Source organism: Lampetra planeri, chromosome 2, assembly GCF_965212315.1.
Source record: "Lampetra planeri chromosome 2, kcLamPlan1.2.h2, whole genome shotgun sequence".
Classification (NCBI taxonomy): domain Eukaryota; kingdom Metazoa; phylum Chordata; class Hyperoartia; order Petromyzontiformes; family Petromyzontidae; genus Lampetra; species Lampetra planeri.
Genome location: NC_136108.1, coordinates 9,624,614 through 9,646,509, shown reverse-complemented (window position 1 = coordinate 9,646,509; position 21,896 = coordinate 9,624,614). Strand labels below are relative to the sequence as shown.

The window sequence follows — 21,896 nt, the reverse complement described above, 5'->3', positions numbered from 1 at the left end:
CACACTATCCACATATAGAAACATGCGTTTATTTCCACGTACATTTCCACATGATAAGCCACTTTTTGAGCAATATATAATTTGTGACCAGGTTGCTTCTGAAAAAGAGCTGTGTAGCTCAGTGGGTCTTACCTGGTAAAATTAATATTTTTTGTTTAAACCAATTATCAATCATAATATTGGTCGTGAAAGCCAATGTGTAAAATTAACACGAAAATAACCAATGTTATGCTTTTTTTAATATTCAACTTGTGTTTTGAACGTATGTGACCTGATGTGGCGAGCGAGCACGTGTAATGGCATATTGTGCGATTGCTTGATAGACAACTTATGACATTGTTATGAATACATTGCTGAAATGCATTGTTATGAAATCAACCTTCATTAGTCTCTGGATTTCCAATTAAAATGATGAGAATATACTCTTCATACTTTTTTTTTATTTTCACCATCCACTACGAGCATTCTTTTCATTGTTCATACACATTTGTCCCGGTTTTGTATGATATCTTGCTAATTCAGATGCAATACTGTACTTTAATTTCCTATTTTACTCAAACAGCACTGATTAGAACAAGTCTAATGGGGAAATAAAGTGTGTCACACGGGTTTTGCTAAAGCACACACCCCAGAGAATCGCAGCCGCTCACAACCAATGCACGCGAATGGTGAAAGCTGGCGATCACTGTCCCTCGTGAATTAGGTGACCAGACATGAGCAGTAAGGGGAACTTGTCAGTTATGAAACTATACTACGGTGTGATCGGTGTCCAGTAAACAATGTAGCCGTATGTTTAAACATTAAGCATTAGTTCATATATAATACATGTGTGTACTAACCATATTGTTCGTAAACAGCACGATGCTAATTAAACTGTAGCACAACATTAGCCTGTCTAACGAGTGCGTATCCACATGTACAATATATTGCTCCTAGTGTAGAGCCACTTGATTTGGTATTTGTTGTGTTCATGATCTCGAAAGTAAATGCGCAGCCCTGCAATGCCTTGCTCACGCCCCTGCTTGGCAGGAGAGCCTCTACGAGTGCGAACTCTAAGAGGGTGTTTGGTTTACTCTCTCACGCTGGCCAGACGTCCTGGGAAAAGTGGGATCAGCACCCACACTTTACCCCACCATACGCGGCCCTCCTGTCGGCTGTGGTGTCCCCATGCATATGCTGGGTGGGAGGATGTCTGGGGAGACAGGGCAAGATTTAAGAAGCGTCGATTCGTCTGCATCTGGATAACCAGTCAAGTTTGCTTTCATACCACGGCAGAAATTTCTAACATAGCTCAGTGAATGTGGGGGGGGGGGGAGAGCTTCACTCCACCGAACACCACCTCTTATCGCCATCCATCGTAGTTTCTGGTAAATGATGTGCGTCAGAGGAGGGCTGGGGTGATGCGAAGTTGAAATAGGCCTGGGGTTCGGATGTGTTTACCCTTCTTGGGGGCAGTGCTCGACTTGTTGTTCTTAGTACTGTAGAGAACAACAATAAATTATGATACTGCTGGTGTATTGAAAGATGTTTGTCCTTCCGATTGTAACTCAAGAACCAACAGTAGTTGAGTGCGAGGATGAGAAATACAACAAAATGATCGAATTAATTTCTGAAACCAAAATATTAATGTTTTTGAGAGAGCGTGATCTGACCTGGAGTGGCCAAAACACATTTAATTACATGATTATTGGATGGATGCAATAGCTCCCGATAGACCCTTATTGACGGACGCCTGAATTACGTGATAGAGTATTCACTTTCTTTTTCATCGTTATCATACAACACCATATGCACACAGTAACATCCAACCAGATGCCTGCTTTGATAGCCTCATCGCTTGACACGTTTATCTCGTGAAGGTACAAACAGTTGTAGTTAAAGAGAGACTAGGTCTAGACTGTGTCGTATGTTCCAGAACATTCCATCAATGTACGTGCAGAATGTGGCCATGTATTATACTGAAACACTCACTTTCACAAAAGATCAATCGCCTTTTTAAACACTACCAGGCTTCAATTTGCTTTCAGACAAGTCACACAATTTAATAATGGGACAGTCTCGGTTTTCTTTGAAGGAAAATGTTACCTATATAATCTACATATACCCAAAATGCACAACGGCAATGCATAGTTTAATTTAAGACCTAGGTTTTCATAGCCAACGTGATTCATATCTGAGGTTAGGCCACGAAATTATCACACCAAACGTGTCATGAACCCTCCTCCACCCAACACATGCAAATAAATGATCACGTGTACAAGCGTTTAAACTCGCCAATTAATATCGTTTCAGCTCACCCATTTGTTGAAATACATTTTCACAACCATATTTGTGTCGATGGGTTTGAGGCTGGTCAAATAATTACGTGGCCTCACCCAAAAATCTATTATGGATTATGCTTTTGTTTCGTGTTATTGAATACACATCTACCGTGTGAATTATAGTGTTTAAGTATAGATTGGAGTACAGTAATGGGTGACCACTTCCTGACAACCTTTGATCAAGACTACATACAAATGCTAAAGGGAATTATAACTTGCCAATTCCTACATGAAGTTAGATCTCGTATCTCTGTAGATTCCAAACTGCTCAAACACGATGGGTGGTGGAGTGGGGTCGTGTGCTGCATGTTGTTCTATGCAGCCTCAAACCTCATAAAATGGTTTTAGAATACAGTAGTTGCAAACATTTAAAGGTAAAAAAGTAATTATTTACGTCATGACGTCTTTGGAAATGACAGCCAATATAACCAGCTCGTGTGAAATGTGTTCAGAAGACAACCAGGTTAACATGTTATTCATTTGACTACCATATTGTGTGTAATGTGGCTGCAGAGTAATTCATTTTGGGGAAACAAGCAATGTGTTCAATGAGCATGTGTCATCGAGATCAATAAGTGTGCCACTACGACGACAGCTTTGGGAACGTAGCCGTTTCCAAAAAGTGGGTTCTCGTTTATGAGCATTGGGGCGATACTCATCTCCTGTTTACAGCCCTGAGCTAGTGATGGAATTGTACATTCCTATGGCGGGGGTCCGTCCTTAGGTCAACCACTGTTGACTTCCCCCACCGAGTGATACTCATTTCACCGACCCCAAAGGATGATCGGCTGTGTCAACCTCCCGACGTGAGATTTGAACTCCCAACAATCCGATTGTGAGATACACGCTCTCACCGCGGAGCAAACTTGTTTGCTTTGTTTAATCAGCAAATGTGTAGCTGCTGCTGATATCGTCGCTAGCATTGCCCGTGGGGGTGGACTTGGCATAGTCGTTACACGTCTTAATTTAGAACACGGGATTTCCAGACTGCTTGCGCACAGCAATGTCATGAACCTTTGACTACATTGCTCAAGTCAGTTTTTATTGCTGAAAAGGTCGCCTGTCGATGCCAGTTTCATTTCTTACAACACACACACACGAGTATACAATACGATTCTCAAAACACAGTTAAGTAATTGTTTATTCAGAACCACGTAAAAAATTTAACATCCAGAGGTATACATGTGAATAAAACTGCCTTGTGATGTGTTTTGCGACCACGACACGTGTGCACAGTATGGTATGAACACAAATGCAGCATAATTGCACTTTTGTTGTTCCACGTCATGGCTTCAAGTGTGAACCGATTTCATTTCCCCAATCTCTGCCTCATTGAATATTACGTACTGCAGTAGTAAACACACCGCCATGTTACATGATTGGGGTACAGTGATCGATTGATCAATACACCTAAGCTCACTGTCATAAGATGTGTATGCTGAAATGGATGGGTTTACATTCCGTGCAGACAGTAGAACTGCTATCATTAACTGCACTGTTCACAGAACAAAGTTGTTTCATACTCATCAGGCCCCATGGTGTAGTGTAGTCTCGAACTCTTATCCCAATTTTAACTTTCTAGCCTGCCTATGTTCTTTGAAGAAGGGCAATTGCCCAAAACATCACCCATTATATATTTTCCCTATAAGGCCATTGTGTCATTGACAAACGTGTTCAGTTTTCGTAAAAAAGAGATCAAGGATAGACTCATGAATTGAATCGCTATTGTGAATGCCAAATAATCCCGATTACAAAGCGACAAAACATCGTCCGTGTTGAAGTATAACAATAAGTCACTTGTGTGGAGATTACAGTACCTACAGTGTTACGAGACCAAACCAGTTACACAGCAAACATACAACCTATTCCACCCGAAAATATCTTGTTGACAACATCTGTAAAGAGGAAGTTCACGCCAATTGAGTTTCGTTTGTACTGTCTCGTGTTTAACATTTGCCAAAGGTTAACGCTACATGTTTAAACTGCCAATGTTGCATTATTTGTATTTTATCATTGCTACAATTGTGTTAAGTGGTTTGCATTGTTATTCAATCATGGGGACATCTAATTACGTGTATAAACAAGTGCCTTTAACATATGTTCCATTTAAAACATGCACATGTTTAAAAGTTTACTGTATTCATCTTGGCGTCCATGAAAAATGTACAGAAATGTGAAGTCTTTTTTTATATACTGTATGTAAATTGCTGTACTGTACTGTAATTGATATATCGAATTAAACTATATGCAAAACCAAACCAATGTGGATCTTCAAACCTCTTAGACTCTTTAAAAGTTCACACAAAAAATTTAAAGATAATTAAATGATTAGGTTATTTTCGTTAACATAAGTAAACTAAATAGATTCCTTTATTGATAACATCTATCCTGAATGCATGCCATATGCCATATAGTTGGCTGATTAACGTATCTATTACTGTGATGTCTCCAGCCTGCATACGCATCTCACGTGTTATCGCAGACTGTGCTTTACCCTATATTATATATTATAATGCGATTTTCTTCATAACGCGATGTTCTTCAGGAATGAAACTACCGCGTTATAGGAGAGCAGACTGTATATGTGTGTGAGCTCCGTCACTTGTCAGCTATAAAGCCCACCAAGGCGCACTTGCTCTTGGGTATGTACACGATGTCCTCCACCTCACCGCCACCATTGCTAGGCTTCTGGAAGTGGATCTCAAGTTGGTCCTCCATCTCCTCTTGTGTCAACACCTCCTGTATGCCCGTCAATAATACGGTCCGCCTGCTCACCGCTGTGAATGTCTGTTGGAGAGTGCAGGTATGGGTGTTTGTGCACACAAAATCATATATTTCTTGAACACGTTTTCAGTGTAAAAGCATTCAGTTAGGCCCACAGCCTGTGCAAACCAATCCCATGGCCCAACGCTAACGTGTTCACGGCTTGTTACAGAGGTTCACGATTCAAGGCTGGTGGCCACTCTGGTTGTTATTGCGGGTTTATTAACCACGTACGATAAGTCCTCGCTTAACACATGTTCACACGACGCATTTTTCACTATTACGCGATTCTTCCATTAGGGAATACATTCCACACAGTGTGAGCGGTCGACGACGAAATACTTTCTTGAGCTTTGCAGCTGAGTGGTATGATTCAGTACGTGGAATGATACGGTATGATATAGTATGTGGTGGTGTACCCTCATCTCAATTCTTTGTCCCACCATGGGATTACTGCAGGCTGATTTTTTTGTGCAAATGAGTAATTCCCTGCTTAACGCATTTTTGCGGAACGTGGCACTTTTCAAGAACACAACTACCGCGTTAAACGAGGAATTACTGTTTACTCAACATCTGCTGCACAGTGGACGTAGATCCCATGACATCATTCAACACAAGTAAGCCACCGTGTGCCAGGGTCATGGTCTAAATTTGACAAATTTGAAAAATGACCCACAAATTACTCAAATTGGATTACACAGCAATCATCGCCCCTACTGCCAGACTAATGTCCGTTTTTAGGCCAGGTGCTAAGTCACTTTGTGCCCGAAGGGATAACTGCCACTGGAGGTGCCCTGTCAAATGTTTTAGATGAGATGCCATGCAAGTCGCCTGTCATGTGTAAAGCGCTCTAAGAAGCCCTAGCATAACCAGTGCTCTATCAAAAACAAATTATCATTATAGATCACTTTGTACGACCTGCCAGACTTCTAGGGCAGCCTTCATATTGAGCTGCTACAGAGCCTATTACGGTAAGTGCCAAGCCCCAGGACGAACATAACCAAGACCAATTCATCTTTCAGTGGTCCTGTATCTAGCTCTGTACAATTCAAAGAATACCCATTGCATACCATACCTTGAAATTCATAAGGTCTCCATTTAAAACAGGAGATACCTTGACGCGTATGTCCTCCCTTCCAATGCTAATATATTGCTTCTTTTGCCGGACAGCTGAACCTGCAACTGAAGAATAGCATAGACACGGTGAACACATGACAATGTAACAGGAAAAACCTGAATAATCTGGTACATTTAAAATAATCTGTTCATTCACTTTTACATCAATTCAATTACATTTTCTTTACCTACCATTAGGGCCTTTTGTAGTTATTTTTTTGTGAGAGACATCTGCATTTTAGTACAAACACAGTTATTGAAAAATGTGGTTTTCTTTTTTACAATTGTCAGGAATTTTCTAATGTGGGATTTAGTTTACTCGAGAGTATATAAGAGCTTATTGTAAGTGATGTCAAAGTTCACTTTACTGAAAATGGTATTTTTAAATGCTATTGCTTCATAGCACTAAGACATGCACAATTTACATCTGCCAAATATTTAAGTACCAAGTACTTAGTTATACATTCGAATTTATGTCTGCACAGAAGAATGACATACATAAAAGTCCCAAAAGTGTCACGTGATCTATTGAGGCACCCCTCTTTGGAGCAGCCAAAAGGTCATCTCAACATGACCTTAGGCAGCAGGGTGGTGCAATGATAACATTTGTGACTTGCAGCAATCATCATCTGGGATCGATTCCTAATTTGGGTGCCTTTCTGCATGGACTTTGTACGTTCTCCCCTTGTACTACATGAGGTGTTTCTAGATTCTATAGTTTCCTCTTATAGCTAAAAAATACAAATACTGTAACTTGTATTGCTCAAACATTCCAATGCTGAAAATTACCTATAATTTACTTAATTGGGATTACGCATTGCTACATCACCCCCTACCGGGAGAAATTAGGACCCTCCTGAAAAAGACTTGCAACTCGGTACAATGTATGTTGAACCTCTTTCTCACACCATACGTAACCAACCGTGCTAATCAGAGGTGCGGGGAGAGGACAACAAACTAAACACAAAAAGCAGTTGTAAATAAATTAATTTTCAATATAGATTTAAAAGTGCATAGCTCCAGTGTTTTCATAATATCGGAAGGAAGAGTGTTCCAGATAGCCGCAGAAGCACATCTGAAAGCGCGCGATACAATAACCATCTTTGTTCGATGGCTAGCCAGTAGCCGCTGTGAAGATGAAAGCCTCAGTGAGGCTTTCTTCGGTAAACATAATAATAAAACGTGAAGCAGTGACAATGGACCTGTGCACTTACCACTGGACTTTACAAACGTAATAATAGCTGTCCGTTCCTTCTTATTGTACTCCACTTTCTCTATATCACCCCCACCATTCTTGGCTTTGTAGAAATGCAACTCCAACTTATCCTTCATCTGTTCTTCGTCGAGGATGTCTGGAATTTCTGACACAATAATCTGCTGTCTACTGACTTCAGTTGAAATCTGAAGAATACACGCAGTGAATGTTTCAGATTCTGTAGTGCCCAGTTGTGTACTTGTATTTAATGTGCCAGTATTTTCTGGACAAAATAATACAAAGTTAGAGAATGAAACACAATTATTCAATGGTACACATTTTATTCATGGCGTGCAGTTAGTTGTGAACCTCTCACCTTGAACTCCTGAATGGCTTCGAGCACAGGCGACTGAGCCTTCATTTCTATTTTGAAACCGTCGAACGCTACATTGTGACATTTTGCAGCGATTACATTTTGAGCAACTGTAAATAAACAGAAACCATTCCTGAAGTTGCTTAAAGATTAAGATGTCAGTTTACAGTACAATTGTTGCATTGGAGATACTCATGAGAATGCTCAACTATCGTTTTTAGTTTGCATAAATTGCTTTGCCAAGTGAGATCCGAGTATTGGAATAGTGTGGTGGCATATTGGTTAGCACACTGCACTATGACTGGCAAACTGTTCGATTCCTGGCTCGAGCTAACACCATGGGTGAGTGGTCTCTGCAATAGTGCTGGGCTCCACCCCACTTCAACAACTCACACTGGCCAGCTTGGTGAAGTATGTTTATGCAACTCCGATTTTACTAAAAGTGCATAAAGAGGCCTTTACGCAGCACTGGATTGACAAAGAGTTGTACAAATGTACTCGTAATGTAGGAACAATAGTAGGTAGAGACCTGGCTTTTTTACATTTTCAAGAGAAATAGCAACCCCGATGTACTTTGGACATGACCGCCTGTCCCTCCCTCCCTGCCAGCCGGCCAAACTTGTATAGAGCCCTATCTTCATCAACCTTTCTCTCGTCTTCTCATACGATATATTGCAGTTTAGCTCCAATGTCTCGCTTTGTCTTTGATTCTATTTCTAAATTACTTTGTCCCCTCTCCTCCCTCCGCTGTATCTTACCCACTTCCCTTCCCCTGTCTCTCCATGTTTCTCTCACATCTCACTCTCGCCCTCCTTGTTCCCACCTCTCCCTTCTCCCGTCTAAATCTCGCTTGCCTCTCCTTGAGCCTCTCTCCCACTGCTTGTCACATTCCCTTGCTGTCCTCATTCCGTTTTGCTCTCTCCTCTCCATTTCATGCCCTTTCAAGCTCTCCCATCCCTCCTCTCCGTCTCTTCTTCCCTCCTCTATCTCCCACCCTCACCTCTCTCTTCTATCCCCCACCCTCACCTCCCTCCTCTATTCCCCTCCCTGAACTCCCTCCTTTGTTCTTATATAGTACGCCAGCATGAGTATGATAGCACATCCGGGGTGGAGGTCAGGTGGGATGCTGGTGACGCAATCACGTAGATGAAGTCACCACCACGCACGACCACTTGGGACTGTGGCACCCAGCCATACAGGAATCCACCCAGGTTATCCAGCCAGAAAACTTTTTTCTCATATAGTATAAAAGTTTATCTAAAATATTCTTAGGTTTTTTCGGTAAAGTCACGTAGGTAAAACATTAAAATTAATGAAAGTAAAATAAAATAAAAAATCACACAGGGGCTGCGTAGCTAGTTAGCACGTCGGAGTCTCGGTCGTTATCGGAATGAACCAGACAATGAACCAGACAAAACTAGCTACGCGGCCCCTGTGTGATTTTTTTTTTTACTTTCATTAATGTTTTACCTACGTGACTTTACCGAAAAAAACCTAAGAATATGAATCATTGCAGTCACGAAAGCTTCAAATCTAGAATTTATCTAAAATGTTATATGTTAATATCATAAGCCATATGGGATAATAGTGTCCGATTTACGACGATTACCAGTTATATTTAACACTTAAGAAAATATTAATCATATGTTACGTTAAAAATACTTCCGGTTTCATGTTTGGATTAATGTAGGGTAACATAGAAAAAGGATGAGGTGCTGTATAACGATTCGTTAACCAAATCCTATTTTTCCCATATACCTTTGAGTTTGCAGATGGCGGATTTGCCGATTGTGGCTATTTTCAAGAACGTATGGTCAAAGTCTTGGTGTACAGGGTATCGTGGATTATTAGATCGCAATTTATTGGAGTTCTCCTGTATATGTGAACATGTTAATTATTTTAGCAGGAAGATGAAGAATAACAATGGAAAAACGTGCAGATCCTTGCCAATGAATAAGAAAACATACCTTCTTCACTCTCAAACGTGATGAGCGCTTGCGGTCCTTTCAGAGGGTAGATGATGCGTGGAACGAATTCATATTCAACTATAATTGGTATTTTTGAGTCCCTTTCAATCAACTTCATGGGCACACTCTTGGAAAAGCTCATCGACTTCTCTGGCAGTGATGCTGAAAGCTGAAATAATTAACATTTTCACATATACAGGAGAACTCCAATAAAATGTATACTTTCATTATTAATTCATATTACCGTATTGATGAAACATGAACAGTGGTATGTATTGCATGTTACAAATATTACGCAAAACATCATTCCATTCTATTTAGGATCTATCTAGCGCCCTTTCCAGGCCACATTACAATACAAGCCGACAGCGGTACATAAGGGTCAAAAGGGGAGCAACTGGTGGGGTGGAGCGGCTGTCAGTGAGGGAGGTGACGGAAGGAATGGAGGGACAGGGGCTGGGAATGGAGCTGATATTGCAGCAGGGGTAGGGAAGGAGGAATGAGGTGGAGGAGTGTGATGGTGAATGAGGGTGACAGATGGGTGCAACGTGGATGAGAGGCAGCAGGGTATGGGGCACATGCGTGAAGTGGTAAGATAGATAGGTGCTTTGGCTGGGCATGGATGAGGGTAGGTAGTGGCAGAGGTCTGGTGGCCGGATAGTTGAGCTGATTGAGGAGCACAGAGGAGGGCTGGGGGAGAGATGTGGTTAGGTGCACACAGAGAAAGCGAGAAGTGGCAGCCGGGTCAGGAATTATGGTCGTAGGAGGAAGAGGACCAGGGGACTGGGAGTGGGTTAGATGCGGGGGAAGGAACCGGTAGAGGTGGAGGCAGTGGAAGAGAAAAAGCAATAGAAAAGAGAAAGGACCTGAGGGCAGAGGGAAAGAAGGAAAGCGAGGGGGAGAGTCGAATGTGGCGACGTAGTTTGTTCCAGTGTAACGGGGTCAAGAATAAAGAAAGAACGAAAGCGAGACTGGGTGCAAGGAAGTGAAGGAACAATGAGAAAAAGGGAATATGAAGATGGGAGGGAGCATGAAGGGATGTATAAATAAATGAAAGAGAAGAGAAGTTGGGGAGGGGACAATACCGTGCAAAGCTTTGAATACTCGGGTGAGGAATTAAAAAAGACAGCGGTGATCGGTGTTGGAGAGGAAAGCAGTGAGATGCATAGGGAAGGTTGAGTACAGTGTGTGCAGCTACGTTTTGCATGTGTTGGAGAGAGATAAGGCGTAAGCAGGGAGACCGACCAGGAGTGAGTTGTACGATGAGTTTGGCAGCAGTGGTAGTGATGAGGGGGCGGATTTTCCTGATGTTGTACAGATGGTAACGGCGTGTGCGAGTGGTGTTTGGCAATGTGGGAAGTGAAGGAAAGAGTGATATCAAAGATAACAGCAAGAGTGAGGGTGGAAGAGTTTTGGTAGAGGCTAAAGGGGGGGGGGGAGAAGTGGAGGGTGCAAGAGGGGGGTGAGCGAGAGGATGGAAAGAAAAGCACCGAGTTTTTGGAAGGATTTAGGGAAAGGAAGTTTTGGGTCATCCAGGCTTGTACGGCTGTCAGACAGGACGAGATGCGGTGAATGATTTGAAGGAGAAGAAAATTTGAGTGTCATCGGCAAAGAGGTGATAGGAGATATCAAAGGAAGAAAGAATAGACTCTAGGGGAGATGTGTAAACAGAGAACAGAAGGGGACCAAGTGTCGAGCCCTGGGGGACACCAACCGTGACAAGGGTGGTGGAGGAAGAGCAGTGGTTGAAAGAGATAGTCGTTAAACAGGAAGTTAGGAAGGAACAGATCCAAGAAAGATGGGTGTCAGAGATGCCGAAGTTGGAGGGAGTGGATAGGAGGATGGAGTGGTCGAGGCAGAAGACAGATCGAGAGAGATGAGGGCGGAGGATAGACCGGGGTGACGTGAGTTGGTCAAGTGGTTGTGGGTGTGAAGGAGGGCGGTTTCAGTGGAGTGGAGAGGGCGGAACCCAGACTGGTGGAGGGGATACAGCGAGTGGGAAGAGATGTAGGATGAGAGGCAGGAGTGCACTAAGAATTCATAGAGTTTGGAGAAATAAGAAAGCAAGGAAATATGGTGATTCGTGTGCAGGGACAGAAAAATCTAGAGAAGGTTTTTTGAGAAGCGGTATGCTGATGGCAGTTTTGTAACGGTTGGGGAAGGTGCCGGAAAAGAGGGAAGAGTTAAAGAGAGCCAAGAGAAATGGAATAATGGTGGGGAGAATGGATGGAAGAAGGGAAGGCGGAAGGGGATCGACGGAGGAAAAGGTAGGGTGGGGTTTGGAGATGACGGTAGACAGCTCCAGAAGGGAAACAGGGGAGAAAGCATTTCAGGAAAAAGTAGTAGGGTGGAGCGGAGAGGGGTTGGTAGGTGCAGGGATGTCAGGTGGTTGCGCAGTGAGCAAGGAGGAGCAGATGTGGTCGATCTTGGTCGTGAAGTAGTTGGAGCGGACCACAGGAGTGGGGGCGGAAAAGGAAGTGACAGGTGTTGCAGAAGATGGATGGAGCAGAGAGTTTAGGGTATTGAAGAGTCGGGTGTGGAAATAGGGAGGAAATGAGGGAAAGAAAGTATGATTGGCGAGAAACCTCCAGGGCCGAATTGTAATTTGATAATAGGGAAGTATATGAGGAACGTGATTCATGAGTTGGTGAGGTCCTCCAGATGCGCTCCGCTTTGTGCACGAGCCGGCGCTGTGACTTGAGCATTGGTGACAACGAAGGGCATGGGGGGGGGCGTTGCAGAGGGTTGAAGGAGAGCAGAGGTGCAAGCGCATCTCGAGAGGATAAAAGTACTGAACTTATGACAGAAGAAGCAGTGTTGGGGTGCAGGGAGCAGAAATCAGAGATGGGGGGAAGAGATGAGGAACCAAGGAAAGAATTGCGCAGTGTTCAAGGGAGCGTAGGTTGCAGCGGAGGTGTGGAGGTGCGGGGGAAGGTGGGGGGCCGGGAACTAGGAGTGTCACGGTCATTAGTGAGTGATCGGACGGAGGGCAAGGGTCAACTAAAGGATTGGAAACTGAGCACATATGCTCAGTGTCTGAAAATGACCCGCGTAAAAGGTCAGCTTTAATATAAGCTTAACAATTGAGCAGTGAAATGCACGTTTAAAATTGGAATATGAAATAACCATTAATGTTTGGCTGTCAAAATAATAAATTGGTCTAGGCTTAGTTTGTTGGTGCATCACTGCAATCAGCACTTTAAAGACATGGGTTGGTTGATCAAAATAATGTTTTTAACTCCTGAACCCAGTATTCTGAGAGAGGACAATACAGAAATTTAGTTATTGCGGGCATCTGTGTAGACCAATTGCTTAAAATATGTGATAATCACCTCTCATGAAGTGTGACACCAAAGCTGACAAAAAGCAGAAGCCCATTACTTGTTTCGAGTACCGTAATAGAATTAAAAGTATTGTGAATAGGATTATGAGATGTGGTAATATGCCAATCTATGCCCACCTGTTGTTTCTCCTCCAGCTTTTGACACTTGGATGTAGCATTTTCCAACTCTTCCTTCAAGACTTCCATCTCCTGTTTATGCTGGCTTATTTCTGCCAGTTTTTTCTGCACCTCCGCCTGTGGGAGACATCAGAAGTTACAACAACAGCACGAACAGTGATGATTCATATTCAACTCAAATTTATCTAGTGACTAGGGATGCACGGAACACTTCTTTTTACCCTTTGGCTGAATACCTAATGAAATATTTTGCTATATTTGAATAACAAGCTGAGTAGTACCTCTCTGTCTCACCACATCTGCTCAGGGCCACACTGGTTTCTGAGGCAGCACTGAGCCAGGTGCCCAAACAAAACTTTCCAGGGACTGCATGGGACCCTGCTCCCTGCCCTCCCTCATCCCACTAACTTCTTGCGCACTCCTTGTGTTCTCACCTTACTCACGTTCTTGTCTGCCCTCTCTCATTGCCCCATATCACCCTTCTCTGTGCCCTCTCTCATTGCCTTACCTCACCTCTCTCAGTGCTCTCTCTAACATCGCATTGCCTCTCACCTTTCTCACTGCCCTCCCTCTCACCTCTCTCTCTCTGCTCACTAACTTTTCATCTCTCACTATCCTCTTTCACCTCTCTCTCTCACTGCCCAACGCTCACCTTCCTCACTGCCATCTATCACACCCCCCCCCCCTCTCTCCCACTGCCCTCGCATCTGTCTCACTGCACCCCCTCACCTCATGCCTCCATCTCAGAGTGCGTGCGAATGCGAAACTCACAAATGCACGTCTCCACCAACGTAAGCCAAGGCTAAGAGTCTCGTGCAGGTCACAAGTCCCCACCCCCAACAATTGCAGAATAACACGATATGCGTTATGTCATACGATGTAAAGACAGTACGGAGCGATAGCGGGACAGTATGGTTCCCCGGGACCATGGTTACTAATGGTCGTGCTCATGATGATTGATGAGACAAACGTTGACAGGGTCACGTGAGGGGGAGCACGGGATACAATGGGGGGGTAAGTGTAGATTTGAAGCTTTCGTGACTGCAAGGCATCACACTCCTAGGTCTTTTCGGTAAAGTCACGTAGGTAAAACATCAAAATTAATGAAAATAAAATAAAATAAAAAGAAAAATCACGACGTTTCGGAGGCAACACAAGTCTCCGTCATCAGGTGGGACCGTCACAGCCGAATTAGCTGCATCAAGTGAGGTCATATACTTGACTTGATGCAGCTAATTCGGCTGTGACGGTCCCACCTGATGACGGAGACTTGTGTTGCCTCCGAAACGTCGTGATTTTTCTTTTTATTTTATTTTCATTAATTTTGATGTTTTACCTACGTGACTTTACCGAAAAGACCTAGGAGTGGGGTAAGTGTAATTAGAGCGGTGAGTGACAAGAGCAGGTGCGGCGAGGAGGATTCGAGAATAGGGGCGTCCATCGTCTGCGAGTTGTCTTGAGACTAGAAGCTACGTTGTCTCTGAATAGACTCGTCTAACTACCCAAGTGTATATTGTCACCCGCGGTTACTCGTCAGTGGACTTTATTCATAATACATTTTCAGAAGACAAGACGGCGTCTCTGAGAGCTACATTACACATGAGTTACTCTGTGATTAGGATTGCCGCCTGTTCTAGTTTTCCCAGGATCATCCTCTCGTACCGATTTTCCATGACATTAAAAGGCCAGTTTTTGTCAGTTGCATAATAACACTGAACTCAAGACGATGAATATAAAATTGCACATTTAGTTCTCCCCTCTTCTGGTTTTGTGCGATATTATTTCCGTGATATGTCCCGGTTTTTTGTGTACCTCAGAGGTGACGACCCTAGCTTGGGAGGGTAAAACAAATATATACTATCCCAAGTATTAGTTTGCTTTTATCGATATATTCAGCTGAATTAGAATAACGTACTTTTTTTTTAACTAAATTTTATAGCGAATGGGAAATTCAGTATATTCCTAGTATTTACGTTGTCTTCCTGACACACGTGAGTAGAATTTACACTATAGAAATGTAATCTACTTTGAAAATGTGTGTCTTGCTTAGTTATCATACAGATGCACTGTGAGATGCGAGATGCAATGAAGCCAAATCCTCCGGCACGACCTGTCAATGACCTGCACGTGAACGTGACAACTCCAAAGTCTCCGAAGTTGTTGTTGAAAACCAACAACAGGACTAAAATAATGACTTAGACATGGTATGGTAAGCCTTGTTCTCAGGTCTCATTCTAAGATACTGTATAATTGAAAATGAAACCGTTAATAATGATTTGTGTAGCTTACGTGTTCATTATCGATAGCCTTTTGCAGATCCCGAATCTTCTTATCATAATCCCTCTGCATTTGCTCCATTTCATGCTCCTTTTTCTTTAAGGCTTTCTGAGCCTCCAGCCTAATTTTCCTCATTTCATTGTTTTCATCTTCGGCAGCAGCAGTCGTCACCTGCACCAGACACAATTAAATCAGTTTAACTTTCCTGTGTGAAGGTTTGTGCGGATACAAAAAAAGAATTCATCGCCATTACAAGTCTTATGGTAGTGGAGAAAGTTGCTTTTTGTGGGACCTATTATCTGCACTTTACCACCCAGATAAAAGCTTACAAACCATAGATAAACGCAGATGATAGGATTTTCTAAATGCACAACATATCCACTGGGATAACAGGACTGTTACTTTACTCATGTTCACTTTGAGATTATAATTGCATTTCAGTGTGAATTCACACTACAATAGTAATTTTTATCAACTTTTGGTGAAGACATGCTTTTAATACATTTTTACACTTACATTGAAGTCAGGAGTGTCATCCATTGCTGTCTGATCAGCCTGTAAAATGCAAATTTAAGACATTATTCACATCATTGCTGTCACTGTCACAAGAGTGCCCACAAGGTCCCATATGGTATCGTTTAACTTAGACTAACATTTTCCAAGGTTTAAAAGGTGGAGATGACCAATATCATCCCCACCTCTACTCCACCTTTCAGCAAGAGTTCAAATGTCCATCCTCATTACAATCATCTTATTGTGGTGGAGACTCGCTGTCAATGGGTTCTATTACTTGCACTTTACCGCTCACATAAAAGGAGTACAATGTGTGGATGAACGCAGATAATAATGCGTCCATTTTGATGACAGGAGTTTGACTCACGTTCACTTTGAGATGTGGTTGCAGATGAGCACGAGGTGTAACAGCCAATTCTGGCTATCGCCTGATGAGGCTGGTTGTAATAGTTGGCAAAAGAACGTACTCAAATTGTCAATGGTGTGGGTTTACTCTCCAACACACTAGTGTGTTGATCTAGTAACTAATTGACATGTTTTGTTTATGTGACAAACTTAATTGGCTGTGTCGGGCCGTGGTGGGTTTTTACGACGCATTTATATTTACCCCATCTAACCCAAAAAAAAAACCTATATTATGCATATTCATACCATTATATTTATGCCAATTATATTTATGCCAATTCCAATGACCAAATCACCTGGAGCGTCCCTGACCGAGCTTGTCAGAAATCAGTAACTGCAGGTTCGAGCCTGAATAGTGCTTGCATGGGTCACCACCATGCACAGGTTATTGGCTAATACGGGGCTATGTGGTGGGCCACAGAGGGCAGTGCCGTAAAATCCATTGTTGTACTGTTCTTATAGGATCCCGAGTATATGCTCCCCACCTTCACCAACTCACACTGACCAGCGTACATGGTAAAGTATGATAAAATAACCCCCATGATGGTCACACATCCAAAAACAAGGTCTGCATAGTAGACCACTGCCTGCTTCTATCATTTGCCAGCAGAATTTCAGATGCTCACCTGTTGTTGTTTTTTGGAATGTTTTATCACCAGAAGTCTGGGTAATGAAAAAACAGGAAGGGATTCACATACGCTAAGAAATCACGTAGTGAGAAACGAAAAGTTCCTGGGCCTACATTGCTCACTGAATATTTTCTAAGTCGCTGGAAGACTGGAGTAGTAGGCACGATGACTTGTCGTAGTCACAGCCATGACGAGAGGTATGATCAGGGGTCGGCAACCAAAATAATAAGAGGAGATTTTTTTTTTCGAATTATGTAAAAACACTCAACATTTCCAGAGGCGCAATGCATGTGAATACGAGACTCTGGACCTTGATGAATAACGTCACGAAGCTGTCCTTAAAGATCCGCCTGCTGCTCTGGAGCCGCACGTTGCAGCCTCTTGCCCAAGGTAAACGGGACTCCCATGGTAAACGGGACTCCCATGGTAAACTGGACTCCCATGGTAAACTGGACTCCCATGGTAAACTGGACTTCCATGGTAAACTGGACTCCCATGGTAAACTGGACTCCCATGGTAAACTGGGCTTCCATGGTAAACTGGACTCCCATGGTAAACTGGGCTGCCATGGTAAACTGGACTTTCATGGTAAACTGGATTCCCGTGGTCAGGGGCCGCAAAGCAAAATAACAAGAGCCTTTTTTTTTCTAATTCGGTTAAAAGCCCCCCCAATATTTCAAGAGCTGCCATACAGTTCTTAAAAGAGCCGCAGGTTAACGACCCCTGTGTTATGATGGATGCGGTATGCCGGGGTAAGGAAATACATTTTAGGTCCTAGACCAGGACAGACCCGACTGAATGGAAACAAGTTAACTCGTCATACTGCATTTGGCAGTCGTGCACAAGCACGAATACGATGTACGTGCTATGAAGAAGGGCCCATCGGTAAAATGTTGCCTATTATTTACATTTTATTTTCCTTTTGAGACCACATACAGCGTTGTCAGTGAATTTGTTGAGTTTTGTCGCTATTCAGGATAAATTAATCCCCATCGCTGACCAAATAGCAGCACACGGTGTTTACAATGAATGTTTAATATGCTATCGAACCCCTCCCCTCTCCCCGCCACAATATATTTATAGATTGAAAACGAAATATAGGCTAATTTAACTGAACGTATATCGAATTCATGCTCACATGTATAAAGATACGTCGTCATAGAGAAATTCCGTACCCTGAGTCGCCGTATAAAGTTAACTATTTCATATTGTTTTCATTATACGCAGTACGCAACTATGATGACCATATATGTGAAGAGTATTATGAATCCACTAACAAATGATAGTTCAATGTGGCTTTGCATTCAATTATCTATATTTACCCAAACACAACCCAAGCCGAATGAACCTACTTTCAAATCCCCGTTCAGTTTATTGTAAATATCCTTGCTGGGTCAAATAGTTCCTTGAACAGGTAAAATATTACCATCCAGTATATACACAAATAATGATGGAATTTATAATATGCACAACAATTCACAGACATAAATCACCGAAACGAAGGCACAGAGTCAACACTCTCAGTGTTGCTCGAAAGCCAGGCATAAATACGTGACAACATTGTACTCTACACTTATTTAAAGTGGTGCACGTTTCACATATAGACACATAAACCCAAAAACGTTGATTATGACTAATATTCACGCTGCAGTTTTCATTTCATACAATTACGGTGAAGCCATTATTTTTCTCATTGTCAACACTCGTCGTGTGGTTCGGCTCACCCTCCTTTGCTGCAGACATGACATTTTACCCACAATTGCTGTCATTGTCACAAAGGTGCCCCAAAGTTCCTTCTGCTATTATGTAACACTGACCAACCATTTCAAAGGTGTAAAGGGGGGGTGGTTGGGGGGGAGTGGTAAATTTCCCCACCTCTCTCCATCTTTCAGGAAGAGTTCACTACAGTGTTTAAATGTCCATTCTCATTACAAGTCTTACGTCTTATGGTGGTGGAGAAAGTTGCTTTTGGTGGGTCCTATTATCTGCACTTTATCACGCAGATAAAAGCTTACAAACCGTAGATAAACGCAGATGCTAGGATTATCTCAATGTGCCACCATATCCATTGGGATAACAAGAATGTAACTATACTCATGTTCACTTTGAGATGATAATTGCATGTAAGTGCGAATTCACGCGACAGAATTAATTGTATCTACATTTGGTGAAGACATGCTTTTAATACATTTTTTCACTTACATCGAAGTCAAGAGCATCATCCATTGCTGTCTGATCGGCCTGTAAAATGCAAATTTAAGACATTATTGACATTGCTATCACTGTAACAAACGTACGGCCACAGAGGGCAGTGCCGTAAAATCCATTGTTGTACTGTTCTTATAGGATCCCGAGTGTATGCTCCCCACCTTCAGCAACTCACACTGACCAGCGTACATGGTAAAGTATGGATAAATAACCCCCATGATGGTTACACATCCAAAAACAAGGTCTGTATAATAGACCACTGCCTGCTTCTACTATCATTCGCCAGCAGAATTTCAGATGCTCACCTGTTGTTCTTATTTGTAATGTTTTATCACCAGAAGTCTGAGTAATGAAAAAAACAGGAAGCGATTCACGTATGCTAAGAAATAGCGAAGTGAGAAACCCAAAGTTCCTGGGCCTACATTGCTCCCTGACTATTTCCAGAGTCGCTGGAAGACTGGAGTAGTAGGCACGTTGACCTGTCGTAGCCACAGCCATGGCGAGAGGTATGATTAGGGGGGGATAAGCAACCAAAATAACAAGGACACATTTTTTTCCAATTCGGTAAAAACCCTCAACATTTCAAGAGGCGCAATGCATGTGAATACGAGACTCTGGACCTTGATGAATAACGTCACGAAGCTGTCCTTGAAGATCCGCCTGCTGCGGATCTTCAAGGACAGCTCCTGCCCAAGATAAACTGGACTCCCATGGTAAACTGGGCTGCCATGGTGAACTGGACTCTCATGGTAAACTAGGCTGCCATGGTAAACTGGACTCTCAATGTGAACTGGGCTGCCATGGTAAACTGGATTCCCGTGGTCAGGGGCCGGAAAGCAAAATATCAAGATATTTTTTTCTCTAATTCGGTAACCCCCCCCTCCCTCAATATTTAAAGAGCTGCAAATGCAGTCCTTAAAAGAGCCGCAGGTTGATGGATGCAGTATACCGGGGTGCGGAAATCTGTGTTAGGTCCTAGACCAGGACAACCCCGACTAAATAAAAACAAGTTAACTCGTGATACTTGCATTTGGCAGTCGTGCACCAGCACGAATACGATGTACGTGCTAGGAAGAATGGTCCATCGGCCAAAACGTTGCCTATTACATTTTATTTTCATTTTGAGGCCACGTACAGCGTTGCCGGTGAACGTGTTGAGTTTTGTCGCTAATCAGGTGACATTAATCCCCATCGCTGACCAAATATCCGCGCACGGTGTTTGCAATTCATGTTTATTGATTGGCGTGCTTAAATAACTCACAACGCACGTGTGAATATGCTATCCTCCTCCCCACCGCCGCCACAAAACATGTCTAGATTAAAAACGAAACATAGGCTAATTTAACTCAACTTATATCGAATTCGCACTCGAATGTGTAAGATACGTCGTTATAGCGAAATTCCGCCGTATAACGTGAACAGTTTTATATCGTTCTAATTGTGCGCAGTCCACAACTATGATGACCGAATTTGTCGGATTGTAAGACGCTCAGGAGAGTTTAAGACGCACTACGCCAGGCGTGTGCTCGTTTGTTTATTAAAGTTCAACAACAAAAAAGCACACACATACCCACGGATTATAAGACGCAACAACCCTTTGTGTCTTTGGGGGGTGGTAAACGCGTCTTATTAATACGTTGAGTACGGATGTGTTGTTGCTGCTGCTGTTCCTGGTGGCGCTCTGGTCAACGCGCTTCGACTCTTATTATTGACACGGGTGAATATCGCGGTGGTGGTGGTGCTCGACCCAACAATCACCCGCCATAGTAACGTGGAACGTCCACCACTTTCTCAAGAGTCTCCCACAGAAATGGGCTGCCATCTCATCAAAGCTCGTTACGATTCGAGATACGTTAACACGACGACTGACACAGCAAGTCGTGGTGCATGCGTCTGTCGTACAAAACTACCCCGTGTGTGTGTGTGTATATATATACACAAGTATAACACACAAATAGGTGCATGCGTCTGTAACACAACTCACTGCGTGTGTATAAAAGTATCATTTACAATTAGTTAGCAGAGGGGGGGGGCAAGTGTCACTCTGTACTCACTTCTCACTGCGCTTGCTTCCTTGTTCTGAGCTGAGATGCCCACGAGCCGTGCGCCTACTGCTGAGAATTGGCGTCACGTTTCGTGTTTTATCGCCGAATTGCCACCGTCCTGGCCAGCAGGGAGCGCCCTCTCGCCAGAGGCTTTCGCCTTTCGCGACGCTCCTCGAGCGCTCTTTTGGCAAACGCGTGAACGCGAACTTAAAAAAAAGGAATGTTTAAAAAAAGTTTTTTTAAACACGCTTTTATGAAATGTACTCGTAATGGAAGAACTCCACGACTCTAGGGAGTGGCCCCGAAGCTTGCAAGGGACCGTGGGCCATTACAGCCAACGTCAGTTGAGCGTGGACAATTAGACCCAAGCCGAAACATCACATCTAAAATATAATGTTTACAAATATATTTATTATTTTTAATGATAGAATATAGTATTGTGATCAGTATGACATAAGTGCACCAAGTTTGCAGTCGATACCACATTGTGAAGTGGGTTAAAATTGATTTACAATATTTGAGGATACAACAACGACAACAACAGACACAGCGAGTTAAATGAAAGCATGTAATAATAAAAAAAAAAGTGGAAATGTTTACTGCCTCGGAGCTGTCTGGAGGAGG

At 42.9% G+C, this 21,896-nt stretch overlaps 1 protein-coding gene across 2 annotated transcripts; it reads right to left on the bottom strand.

Moving 5' to 3' along the window:
• Positions 1-3,444: 3,444 nt before the first annotated feature.
• On the bottom strand, positions 3,445-21,392 carry LOC144727362 (N-myc-interactor-like). 2 transcript variants are annotated; one of them, XM_078606131.1, is made up of 11 exons: positions 21,282-21,366; positions 19,222-19,260; positions 17,017-17,053; positions 15,989-16,027; positions 15,485-15,643; positions 13,196-13,312; positions 9,736-9,904; positions 7,772-7,878; positions 7,415-7,601; positions 6,160-6,266; positions 3,445-5,108 (listed from the first exon to the last, which is right to left on the bottom strand). In XM_078606131.1, exons 2-11 carry the CDS (start codon positions 19,239-19,241, stop codon positions 4,920-4,922), a joined length of 1,131 nt encoding a protein of 376 aa, XP_078462257.1. In that variant the 5' UTR covers positions 19,242-19,260; positions 21,282-21,366; the 3' UTR covers positions 3,445-4,919. The 2 variants fall into 2 exon arrangements, with proteins under 2 accessions (XP_078462257.1, XP_078462248.1); XM_078606122.1 differs by lacking the exon at positions 17,017-17,053 and having other exon boundaries at positions 21,282-21,392.
• Between the last annotated feature and the right edge of the window lie 504 nt (positions 21,393-21,896).